The 12,787-nt window shown below is 48.1% G+C and overlaps 1 protein-coding gene across 2 annotated transcripts in view; it reads left to right on the top strand.

Annotated features, from left to right (window-relative positions):
- Positions 1-12,787, top strand: part of LOC115124289 (CUGBP Elav-like family member 3) — a 76,285-nt gene that overhangs the window by 5,100 nt on the left and 58,398 nt on the right. For both annotated transcript variants that reach the window (XM_065007196.1, XM_065007197.1), the window contains exon 4: positions 5,873-5,955. In XM_065007196.1, coding sequence (XP_064863268.1) covers positions 5,873-5,955 — 83 coding nt within the window. The remainder of the gene's footprint in view (positions 1-5,872; positions 5,956-12,787) is intronic.

Here is a 12,787-nt window from a genome sequence, read left to right on the forward strand (position 1 = left end):
GTGTGTGTTTGGAGGGGGTCATAGTTAATTTCTATTAAGTGAGTGTGTGTTTGTTTGGAGGGGGTCATAGTTAATTTCTATTAAGGGTGTGTGTGTTTGGAGGGGGGTCATAGTTAATTTCTATTAAGTGTGTGTGTGTTTGGAGGGGGTCATAGTTAATTTCCATTAAGTGTGTGTGTGTTTGGAGGGGGTCATAGTTAATTTCTATTAAGTGTGTGTGTGTTTGGAGGGGGGTCATAGTTAATTTCCATTAAGTGTGTGTGTGTTTGGAGGGGGTCATAGTTAATTTCCATTAAGTGTGTGTGTGTTTTTGGAGGGGGGTCATAGTTAATTTCTATTAAGTGAGTGTGTGTGTTTGTTTGGAGGGGGGGGTCATAGTTAATTTCTATTAAGTGAGTGTGTGTTTGGAGGGGGGGGGGTCATAGTTAATTTCCATTAAGTGTGTGTGTGTTTGGAGGGGGTCATTGTTAATTTCTATTAAGGGTGTGTGTGTTTGGAGGGGGTCATTGTTAATTTCTATTAAGGGTGTGTGTGTTTGGAGGGGGGTCATAGTTAATTTCCATTAAGGGTGTGTGTGTTTGGAGGGGGGGTCATAGTTAATTTCTATTAAGGGTGTGTGTGTTTGGAGGGGGTCATTGTTAATTACTATTAAGGGTGTGTGTGTGTGTGTGTGTGTGTTTGGAGGGGAGGGGAGTCATTGTTAATATCTTTTAATATATTTTAGGGTGTGTGTGTTTGGAGGGGGGTCATAGTTAATTTCTATTAAGGGTGTGTGTGTGTTTTGGAGGGGGGTCATTGTTAATATATTTTAAGGGTGTGTGTGTTTGGAGGGGTGGGGTCATTGTTAATTTCTATTAAGTGTGTGTGTGTGTGTTTGGAGGGGGTTCATAGTTAATTTCTATTAAGTGTGTGTGTGTGTGTTTGGAGGCGGGGGGGGTCATTGTTCATTTCTATTAAGGGTGTGTGTGTTTGGAGGCGGGGGGGTCATTGTTAATTTCTATTAAGTGTGTGTGTGTGTGTTTGGAGGGGGTTCATAGTTAATTTCTATTAAGTGTGTGTGTGTGTGTTTGGAGGCGGGGGGGGGTCATTGTTCATTTCTATTAAGGGTGTGTGTGTTTGGAGTGGGGGGGTCATTGTTATTTCTATTAAGTGAGTGTGTGTTTGGAGTGGGGGTCATAGTTAATTTCTATTAAGTGAGTGTGTGTTTGGAGGGGGGTCATAGTTAATTTCTATTAAGTGAGTGTGTGTTTGGAGGAGTGTGGTTTGGAGGGGAGGGGGTCATAGTTAATTTCCATTAAGTGTGTGTGTGTTTGGGGGGGTCATTGTGCATTTCTATTAAGGGTGTATGTGTTTGGAGGGGGGTCATTGTTAAGTTAATTTCTATGAAGGGTGTGTGTGTTTGGAGGGGGGTGTTTGGGGGGTCATTGTTCATTTCTATTAAGGGTCTGTGTGTTGGGGGGGGCATTGTTCATTTCTATTAAGGGTGTATGTGTTTGGAGGGGGTCATTGTTAAGTTAATTTCTATGAAGGGTGTGTGTGTTTGGAGGGGGGTGTTTGGGGGGGTCATTGTTCATTTCTATTAAGGGTCTGTGTGTTTGTTTGGGGGTCATTGTTCATTTCTATTAAGGGTCTGTGTGTTTGGAGGGGGTGTTTGGGGGAGGTCATTGTTCATTTCTATTAAGGGTCTGTGTGTTTGGAGGGGGTGTTTGGGGGGTCATTGTTCATTTCTATTAAGGGTCTGTGTGTTTGGAGGGGGTGTTTGGGGGGTCATTGTTAATTTCTATTAAGGGTCTGTGTGTTTGGAGGGGGGTCATTGTTAATTTCTGTTAAGGGTCTGTGTGTTTGGAGGGGGGTCATTGTTCATTTCTATTAAGGGTCTGTGTGTTTGGGGGGTCATTGTTCATTTCTGTTAAGTTTGAATGTGTTTGGGGGTCATTGTTAATTTCTGTTAAGGGTCTGTGTGTTTGGAGGGGGTCATTGTTCATTTCTATTAAGGGTCTGTGTGTTTGGGGGGTCATTGTTCATTTCTGTTAAGTTTGAATGTGTTTGGGGGCGTCATTGTTAATTTTAATTAAGGGTCTGTGTGTGTTTGGGGGGTCATTGTTAATTTCTATTAAGTGTGTGTTTGGAGGGGGTGTTTGGGGGGTCATAGTTAATTTCTATTAAGTGTGTGTGTGTTTGGAGGGGGGTCATAGTTAATTTCCATTAAGTGTGTGTGTGTTTGGAGGGGGGTCATAGTTAATTTCTATTAAGTGAGTGTGTGTTTGGAGGGGGGTCATAGTTAATTTCCATTAAGTGTGTGTGTGTTTGGAGGGGGTCATAGTTAATTTCCATTAAGTGTGTGTGTGTTTGGAGGGGGTCATAGTTAATTTCTATTAAGTGAGTGTGTGTGTTTGTTTGGGGGGGTCATAGTTAATTTCTATTAAGGGTGTGTGTGTTTGGAGGGGGTCATAGTTAATTTCCATTAAGTGTGTGTGTGTTTGGAGGGGGGTCATAGTTAATTTCTATTAAGGGTGTGTGTGTTTGGAGGGGGTCATTGTTAATTACTATTAAGGGTGTGTGTGTGTGTGTGTGTGTTTGGAGGGGGGGGAGGGGTCATTGTTAATATCTTTTAAGGGTGTGTGTGTTTGGAGGGGGGTCATTGTTAATTACTATTAAGGGTGTGTGTTTTTGGGGGGTCATTGTTAATATATTTTAAGGGTGTGTGTGTTTGGAGGGGGTGGGGTCATTGTTAATTTCTATTAAGTGTGTGTGTGTTTGGAGGCGGGGGGGTCATTGTTAATATCTTTTAAGGGTGTGTGTGTTTGGAGGGGGGTCATTGTTAATATCTTTTAAGGGTGTGTGTGTTTGGAGGGGGGGGTCATTGTTAATATCTTTTAAGGGTGTGTGTGTTTGGAGGGGGGGTCATTGTTAATTACTATTAAGGGTGTGTGTGTTTGGAGGGGGTCATTGTTAATATATTTTAAGGGTGTGTGTGTTTGGAGGGGTGGGGTCATTGTTAATTTCTATTAAGTGTGTGTGTTTTGGAGGGGGGGTCATTGTTAATATCTTTTAAGGGTGTGTGTGTTTGGAGGGTGGGGTCATTGTTAATTTCTATTAAGTGTGTGTGTGTTTGGAGGCGGGGGGTCATTGTTAATTTCTATTAAGTGTGTGTGTGTGTGTTTGGAGGCGGGGGGGCGGGTCATTGTTCATTTCTATTAAGTGAGTGTGTGTGTTTGGAGTGGGGGGGTCATAGTTCATTTCTATTAAGTGAGTGTGTGTTTGGAGTGGGGCGGGTCATAGTTAATTTCTATTAAGTGAGTGTGTGTTTGGAGGGGGGGTCATAGTTAATTTCTATTAAGTGAGTGTGTGTTTGGAGGGGGGGGTCATAGTTAATTTCCATTAAGTGTGTGTGTTTGGGGGGGGTCATTGTGCATTTCTATTAAGGGTCTGTGTGTTGGGGGGGTCATTGTGCATTTCTATTAAGGGTCTGTGTGTTGGGGGGGGTCATTGTTCATTTCTATTAAGGGTGTATGTGTTTGGAGGGGGTCATTGTTAAGTTAATTTCTATGAAGGGTGTGTGTGTTTGGAGGGGGTGTTTGGGGGTCATTGTTCATTTCTATTAAGGGTCTGTGTGTTGGGGGGGGCATTGTTCATTTCTATTAAGGGTGTATGTGTTTGGAGGGGGTCATTGTTAAGTTAATTTCTATGAAGGGTGTGTGTGTTTGGAGGGGGTGTTTGGGGGGTCATTGTTCATTTCTATTAAGGGTCTGTGTGTTTGTTTGGGGGGTCATTGTTCATTTCTATTAAGGGTCTGTGTGTTTGGAGGGGGGTGTTTGGGGGAGGTCATTGTTCATTTCTATTAAGGGTCTGTGTGTTTGGAGGGGGTGTTTGGGGGTCATTGTTCATTTCTATTAAGGGTCTGTGTGTTTGGAGGGGGTGTTTGGGGGTCATTGTTAATTTCTATTAAGGGTCTGTGTGTTTGGAGGGGGGTCATTGTTAATTTCTGTTAAGGGTCTGTGTGTTTGGAGGGGGGTCATTGTTCATTTCTATTAAGGGTCTGTGTGTTTGGGGGGGTCATTGTTCATTTCTGTTAAGTTTGAATGTGTTTGGGGGTCATTGTTAATTTCTGTTAAGGGTCTGTGTGTTTGGAGGGGGGTCATTGTTCATTTCTATTAAGGGTCTGTGTGTTTGGGGGGGGTCATTGTTCATTTCTGTTAAGTTTGAATGTGTTTGGGGGCGTCATTGTTAATTTCTATTAAGGGTCTGTGTGTGTTTGGGGGGTCATTGTTAATTTCTATTAAGTGTGTGTTTGTAGGGGGTGTTTGGGGGTCATTGTTCATTTCTATTAAGGGTCTGTGTGTTTGGAGGGGGGTCATTGTTAATTTCTGTTAAGGGTCTGTGTGTTTGGAGGGGGTCATTGTTAATTTCTATTAAGTGTGTGTGTTTGGAGGGGGGGTCATTGTTAATGTCTGTTAAGTGTGTGTGCGCGCTTTGTAGAGGTGTTCTAATCTTGCTGTTGTTATAAGTGTGTGCGTGTGTGTGTGTCTCTTTGTCGGTATCTGTGTTCGTCTCTACAGTATGTCTGTGTGTGTCTCTGTGTGTCATTATGTGTGTTTCTCTGTGTGTCATTATGTATGTTTCTCTGTGTGTCTGTGTGTGTCATTATGTGTGTGTCTCTGTGTGTGTATGTTTCTGTGTGTGTCATTATGTGTGTGTCTCTGTGTGTGTCATTACGTGTGTTTCTCTGTGTGTGTATGTTTCTGTGTGTGTCATTATGTGTGTGTCATTATGTCTGTGTTTCTGTGTCTCTGTGTGTGTCATTATGTGTTTCTATGTGTGTCTGTGTGTTATTGTGTGTGTGTCTGTGTGTGTCATTATGTATGTGTGTCTGTGTGTGTCATTATGTGTGTGTGTCTGTGTGTGTCATTATGTGTGTGTGTCTGTGTGTGTTATTATGTTTGTGTCTGTGTGTGTCATTATGTGTGTGTGTTTGTATGTGTCTCTGTGTGTATGTTGTTGAGTCATGCTGGACAGGGCTGGTGGTTCTGTAAGCATTCTGAGCTAGCATGTTGCTCTGCTGTGTGTATAACAACTCTGAGAACAGCCCTGGTTAACTTGCTGCCTGTTGTCTTAGTGGTGGTGACAGGTTTGTGACAGCTGTAGGAACAGCATTGGCCAGCCGCTCTACCTACACACAGGTACATGAGAGAGAGAGAGAGAGAGAGAGAGAGAGAGAGAGAGAGAGAGAGAGAGAGAGAAAGAGAGAGAGAGAGAGAGAGAGAGAGAGAGAGAGAGAGAGGTATGGGAATGAGTGTGAGTGTGAGTGGTTCTTTAGTAGTGAGTTAGATGAATAGAGTGAATGTGAGTTTTATTTGGTATTAAGGATGTGTTGTTCTGAGCTGTGCTGTTTTGAGCCGCGCTGTGCCGTGTTGTGTCCTCGTCAGCTGTAGGTTAACTGTGTTCATGGGGCTTGTAGAAAACCAGTCGCTTTTTACATTATGGACTTGAAAATGAGGAACAGGGAAAGGAAGATGGTAGGAAATAGAGATAAATAGAAGCAGATTGACTGTTCAGTGTGTGTGTCTGTCTGCATGAACCTGTGTGTTCTGTCCGTCTGCCCAGGAGGCTCCATCCAGAATAGTTATGTTATTCCCACATATCTGAAGCATATGTAGAATTTCACCCTGAAGAAGGCACAGTGATGCCAAAACCTTGGTGTTTTATTACCCAATAAATGACTGGGAGGTTATGCATATGGACTCTCTTTTTTTTAATGTTCTCACTTATCTAACAAACTAAGAAGACATCATCAAATATCTCATCATCTTCCTCTCCTCCCTCTTGTTACCCTCCCTCCCTCCCTCTCTCTCTCTCTCTCTCTCTCTCTCAGGATGTGCATTCCTGACATACTGTGCGAGGGAGTCAGCGCTGAAGGCCCAGAGTGCTTTGCATGAGCAGAAGACACTACCGGGGGTGAGTACAAGTCATATGACACACACACACACACACACACACACACACACACACACACACACACACACACAACACACAACACACAACACACACGATGTCATGGAGAAGAGCCTTGGAATTCCAGTGTGTTCATTGTGTTGTATCTACTCTCTCATTGGCCCTTCAGGACTACTTCTAGACTAGACTATCGCACTAATTAATTGTCCCATCCTTCTTTGTCTTGTTCTACTCTCCAGTGGGGTATTGTAGCTCTGCCAGGGTTAGGGCACTGTTCATTAAACATGGGACACTATAGTATGTTCTCTCTCTCTCTCTCTCTCTTGCTCTCAATTCAATTCAAGGGGCTTTATTGGGAAACGTGTTAACATTGCCAAAGCAAGTGAGGTAGATAATATACAAAAGTGAAATAAACAATAACAATTAACAGTAAACATTACACATACAGAAGTTTCAAAACAATAAATACATTACAAATGTCATATTACATATACATACAGTGTTGCAACGATGTACAAATGGTTAAAGTACACAAGGGAAAATAAATAAGCATAAATATGGGTTGTATTTACAATGGTGTTTGTTCTTCACTGGTTGCCCTTTTCTTGTGGCAACAGGTCACACATCTTGCTGCTGTGATGGCACACTGTGGAATTTCCCCCAGTAGATATGGGAGTTTATCAAAATTGGGTTTGTTGTCGAACTCTTTGTGGATCTGTGTAATCTGAGGGAAATATGTGTCTCTCTAATATGGTTATACATTGGACAGGAGGTTAGGAAGTGCAGCTCAGTTTCCACATCATTTTGTGGGCAGTGAGCACATAGCCTGTCTTCTCTTGAGAGCCATGTCTGCCTACTGTGTCCTTTCTCAATAGCAAGGCTATGCTCACTGAGTCTGTACTAAGTCAAAGCTATCCTTAAGTTTGGGTCAGTCACAGTGGTCAGGTATTCTGCCACTGTGTACTCTCTGTTTAGGGCCAAATAGCATTCTAGTTTGCTCTGTTTTTTTGTTAATTCTTTCCAATGTGTCAAGTAATTATCTTTTTGTTTTCTCATGATTTGATTGGGTCTAATTGTGCTGCTGTCCTGGGGTTCTGTGGGGCATGTTTGTATTTGTGAACAGAGCCCCAGGACCAGCTTGCTTAGGGGACTCTTCTCCAGGTTCATCTCTCTGTAGGTGATGGCTTTGTTATGGAAGGTTTGGGAATCTCTTCCTTTTAGGTAGTTGTAGAATTTAATGGCTCTTTTCTGGATTTTGATAATTAGTGGGTATCGGCCTAATTCTGCTCTGCATGTATTATTTGGTGTTCTACGTTGTACACTGAGGATATTTTTGCAGAATTCTGCATGCAGAGTCTCAATTTGGTGTTTGTCCCATTTTGTGAAGTCTTGGTTGATGAGTGGACCCCTCTCCTCACAACCATAAAGGGCAATGGGCTCTATGACTGATTCAAGTATTTTTTAGCCAGATCCTAATTGGTATGTTGAATTTTATGTTCCTTTTGATGGCATAGAATGCCCTTCTTGCCTTGTCTCTCAGATCGTTCACAGCTTTGTGGAAGTTACATGTGGCGCTGATGTTTAGGCCAAGGTATGTATAGTTTTTTGTGTGTTCCAGGGCAACGGTGTCTAAATGGAATTTGTATTTGTGGTCCTGGTGACTGGACCTTTTTTGGAACACCATTATTTTGGTCTTACTGAGATTTACTGTCAGGGCCCAGGTCTGGCAGAATCTGTGCAGAATATCTAGGTGATGCTGTAGGCCCTCCTTGGTTGGGGACAGAAGCACCAGATCATCAGCAAACAGTAGACATTTGACGTCAGATTCTAGTAGGGTGAGGCCGGGTGCTGCAGACTTTTCTAGTGCCTGCGCCAATTCGTTGATATATATGTTGAAGAGGATGGGGCTTAAGCTGCATCCCTGTCTCACCCCACGGCCCTGTGGAAATAAATGTGTGTGTTTTTTGCCAATTTTAACTGCACACTTGTTGTTTGTGTACATGGATTTTATAATGTCGTATGTTTTACCCCCAACACCACTTTCCATCAATTTGTATAGCAGACCCTCATGCCAAATTGAGTCGAAGGCTTTTTTGAAATCAACAAAGCATGAGAAGACTTTGCCTTTGTTTTGGTTTGTTTGGATGTCAATTAGGGTGTGCAGGGTGAATACATGGTCTGTTGTACGGTAATTTGGTAAAAAGCCAATTTGACATTTGCTCAGTACATTGTTTTTATTGAGGAAATGTACGAGTCTGCTGTTAATGATAATGCAGAGGATTCTCCCAAGGTTACTGTTGACGCATATAGTTATTGCGGTCAAATTTGACTCCACTTTTGTGGAATAGGGTGATCAGTTCTTGGTTCCAAGTATTGGGGAAGATGCCAGAGCTAAGGATGATGTTAAAGAGTTTGAGTATAGCCAATTGGAATTTGTTGTCTGTATATTTGATCATTTCATTAAGGATACCATCAACACCACATGCCTTTTTGGGTTGGAGGGTTTTTATTTTGTCCTGTAGCTCATTCAAGGTAATTGGAGAATCCAGTGGGTTCTGGTAGTCTTTAATAGTTGATTCTAATTCTCTCTCTATCTATCTATCTCTCTCTCTCTCTGTCTCTGTCTCTCTCTGTCTCTTTCTCTGTCTCTCTCTCTGTATCTCCTTGCCCTCTGTTTTCTCCTCTCTATCGTTCAATCCCTTGTTCTTTCTTGCCGCGCTCTATATTTCTCCCTCTACTCTTTCTCCCTTATTTCCACCCCTCCCTCCTCATGCCCTCTGTCTCTCCTCTCTCCCTTCTTCTCTGGCCGTCCTCCCTCCTCATGCCCTCTGTCTCTCCTCTCTCCCTTCGTCTCTGGCCGTCCACCCTCCTCATGCCCTCTGTCTCTCCTCTCTCCCTTCGTCTCTGGCCGTCCACCCTCCTCATGCCCTCTGTCTCTCCTCTCTCCCTTCTTCTCTGGCCGTCCACCCTCCTCATGCCCTCTGTCTCTCCTCTACCCCTTCGTCTCTGGCTGTCCACCCTCCTCATGCCCTCTGTCTCTCCTCTCTCCCTTCGTCTCTGGCCGTCCACCCTCCTCATGCCCTCTGTCTCTCCTCTCTCCCTTCGTCTCTGGCCGTCCACCCTCCTCATGCCCTCTGTCTCTCCTCTCTCCCTTCTTCTCTGGCCGTCCACCCTCCTCATGCCCTCTGTCTCTCCTCTACCCCTTCGTCTCTGGCTGTCCACCCTCCTCATGCCCTCTGTCTCTCCTCTCTCCCTTCGTCTCTGGCCGTCCACCCTCCTCATGCCCTCGCCCTCTGTCTCTCCTCTCTCCCTTCGTCTCTGGCCGTCCACCCTCCTCATGCCCTCTGTCTCTCCTCTCTCCCTTCGTCTCTGGCCGTCCACCCTCCTCATGCCCTCTGTCTCTCCTCTACCCCTTCGTCTCTGGCCGTCCACCCTCCTCATGCCCTCTGTCTCTCCTCTCTCCCTTCGTCTCTGGCCGTCCACCCTCCTCATGCCCTCTGTCTCTCCTCTCTCCCTTCGTCTCTGGCCGTCCACCCTCCTCATGCCCTCTGTCTCTCCTCTCTCCCTTCTTCTCTGGCCGTCCACCCTCCTCATGCCATCTGTCTCTCCTCTCTCCCTTCGTCTCTGGCCGTCCACCCTCCTCATGCCCTCTGTCTCTCTCTCTCTCTGTCTCTCTCTCTGTATCTCCTTGCCCTCTGTTTTCTCCTCTCTATCGTTCAATCCCTTGTTCTTTCAAATGCCACGCTCTGTATTTCTCCCTCTACTCGTTCTCCCTTATTTCCACCCCTCCCTCCTCATGCCCTCTGTCTCTCCTCTCTCCCTTCGTCTCTGGCCGTCCACCCTCCTCATGCCCTCTGTCTCTCCTCTCTCCCTTCGTCTCTGGCCGTCCACCCTCCTCATGCCCTCTGTCTCTCCTCTCTCCCTTCGTCTCTGGCCATCCACCCTCCTCATGCCCTCTGTCTCTCCTCTCTCCCGCCGGCTCTGGCCATCCTCCCTCCTCATGCCCTCTGTCTCTCCTCTCTCCCCCGGCTCTGGCCATCCTCCCTCCTCATGCCCTCTGTCTCTCCTCTCTCCCTTCGTCTCTGGCCGTCCACCCTCCTCATGCCCTCTGTCTCTCCTCTCTCCCTTCGTCTCTGGCCGTCCTCCCTCCTCATGCCCTCTGTCTCTCTTCTCTACCTTCGTCTCTGGCCGTCCTCCCTCCTCATGCCCTCTGTCTCTCCTCTCTCCCTTCTTCTCTGGCCGTCCACCCTCCTCATGCCATCTGTCTCTCATCTCTCCCTTCGTCTCTGGCCGTCCACCCTCCTCATGCCCTCTGTCTCTCTCTCTCTGTCTCTCTCTCTGTATCTCCTTGCCCTCTGTTTTCTCCTCTCTATCGTTCAATCCCTTGTTCTTTCTTGCCACGCTCTGTATTTCTCCCTCTACTCGTTCTCCCTTATTTCCACCCCTCCCTCCTCATGCCCTCTGTCTCTCCTCTCTCCCTTCGTCTCTGGCCGTCCACCCTCCTCATGCCCTCTGTCTCTCCTCTCTCCCTTCGTCTCTGGTCGTCCACCCTCCTCATGCCCTCTGTCTCTCCTCTCTCCCTTCGTCTCTGGCCGTCCACCCTCCTCATGCCCTCTGTCTCTCCTCTCTCCCTCCGGCTCTGGCCATCCTCCCTCCTCATGCCCTCTGTCTCTCCTCTCTCCCCCCGGCTCTGGCCATCCTCCCTCCTCATGCCCTCTGTCTCTCCTCTCTCCCTTCGTCTCTGGCCGTCCACCCTCCTCATGCCCTCTGTCTCTCCTCTCTCCCTTCGTCTCTGGCCGTCCACCCTCCTCATGCCCTCTGTCTCTCCTCTCTCCCTCCGGCTCTGGCCATCCTCCCTCCTCATGCCCTCTGTCTCTCCTCTCTCCCTTCGTCTCTGGCCGTCCACCCTCCTCATGCCCTCTGTCTCTCCTCTCTCCCTTCGTCTCTGGCCGTCCACCCTCCTCATGCCCTCTGTCTCTCCTCTCTCCCTTCTTCTCTGGCCGTCCACCCTCCTCATGCCATCTGTCTCTCCTCTCTCCCTTCGTCTCTGGCCGTCCACCCTCCTCATGCCCTCTGTCTCTCTCTCTCTCTGTCTCTCTCTCTGTATCTCCTTGCCCTCTGTTTTCTCCTCTCTATCGTTCAATCCCTTGTTCTTTCTTGCCACGCTCTGTATTTCTCCCTCTACTCGTTCTCCCTTATTTCCACCCCTCCCTCCTCATGCCCTCTGTCTCTCCTCTCTCCCTTCGTCTCTGGCCGTCCACCCTCCTCATGCCCTCTGTCTCTCCTCTCTCCCTTCGTCTCTGGCCGTCCACCCTCCTCATGCCCTCTGTCTCTCCTCTCTCCCTTCGTCTCTGGCCATCCACCCTCCTCATGCCCTCTGTCTCTCCTCTCTCCCGCCGGCTCTGGCCATCCTCCCTCCTCATGCCCTCTGTCTCTCCTCTCTCCCCCCGGCTCTGGCCATCCTCCCTCCTCATGCCCTCTGTCTCTCCTCTCTCCCTTCGTCTCTGGCCGTCCACCCTCCTCATGCCCTCTGTCTCTCCTCTCTCCCTTCGTCTCTGGCCGTCCTCCCTCCTCATGCCCTCTGTCTCTCTTCTCTACCTTCGTCTCTGGCCGTCCTCCCTCCTCATGCCCTCTGTCTCTCCTCTCTCCCTTCTTCTCTGGCCGTCCACCCTCCTCATGCCATCTGTCTCTCATCTCTCCCTTCGTCTCTGGCCGTCCACCCTCCTCATGCCCTCTGTCTCTCTCTCTCTGTCTCTCTCTCTGTATCTCCTTGCCCTCTGTTTTCTCCTCTCTATCGTTCAATCCCTTGTTCTTTCTTGCCACGCTCTGTATTTCTCCCTCTACTCGTTCTCCCTTATTTCCACCCCTCCCTCCTCATGCCCTCTGTCTCTCCTCTCTCCCTTCGTCTCTGGCCGTCCACCCTCCTCATGCCCTCTGTCTCTCCTCTCTCCCTTCGTCTCTGGCCGTCCACCCTCCTCATGCCCTCTGTCTCTCCTCTCTCCCTTCGTCTCTGGCCGTCCACCCTCCTCATGCCCTCTGTCTCTCCTCTCTCCCTTCGTCTCTGGCCGTCCACCCTCCTCATGCCCTCTGTCTCTCCTCTCTCCCTCCGGCTCTGGCCATCCTCCCTCCTCATGCCCTCTGTCTCTCCTCTCTCCCCCCGGCTCTGGCCATCCTCCCTCCTCATGCCCTCTGTCTCTCCTCTCTCCCTTCGTCTCTGGCCGTCCACCCTCCTCATGCCCTCTGTCTCTCCTCTCTCCCTTCGTCTCTGGCCGTCCTCCCTCCTCATGCCCTCTGTCTCTCTTCTCTACCTTCGTCTCTGGCCGTCCTCCCTCCTCATGCCCTCTGTCTCCCCTCTCTCCCTTCATCTCTGGCCGTACACCCTCCTCATGCCCTCTGTCTCCCCTCTCTCCCTTCGTCTCTGGCCATCCACCCTCCTCATGCCCTCTGTCTCTCCTCTCTCCCTTCGTCTCTGGCCGTCCACCCTCCTCATGCCCTCTGTCTCTCCTCTCTCCCTTCGTCTCTGGCCGTCCACCCTCCTCATGCCCTCTGTCTCTCCTCTCTCCCTTCTTCTCTGGCCGTCCACCCTCCTCATGCCATCTGTCTCTCCTCTCTCCCTTCGTCTCTGGCCGTCCACCCTCCTCATGCCCTCTGTCTCTCCTCTCTCCCTTCGTCTCTGGCCGTCCACCCTCCTCATGCCCTCCGTCTCTCCTCTCTCCCTTCTTCTCTGGCCGTCCACCCTCCTCATGCCCTCTGTCTCTCCTCTCTCCCTTCGTCTCTGGCCGTCCACCCTCCTCATGCCCTCTGTCTCTCTCTCTCTGTCTCTCTCTCTGTATCT

This window comes from Oncorhynchus nerka, linkage group LG3, assembly GCF_034236695.1.
Source record: "Oncorhynchus nerka isolate Pitt River linkage group LG3, Oner_Uvic_2.0, whole genome shotgun sequence".
Lineage (NCBI taxonomy): Eukaryota > Metazoa > Chordata > Actinopteri > Salmoniformes > Salmonidae > Oncorhynchus > Oncorhynchus nerka.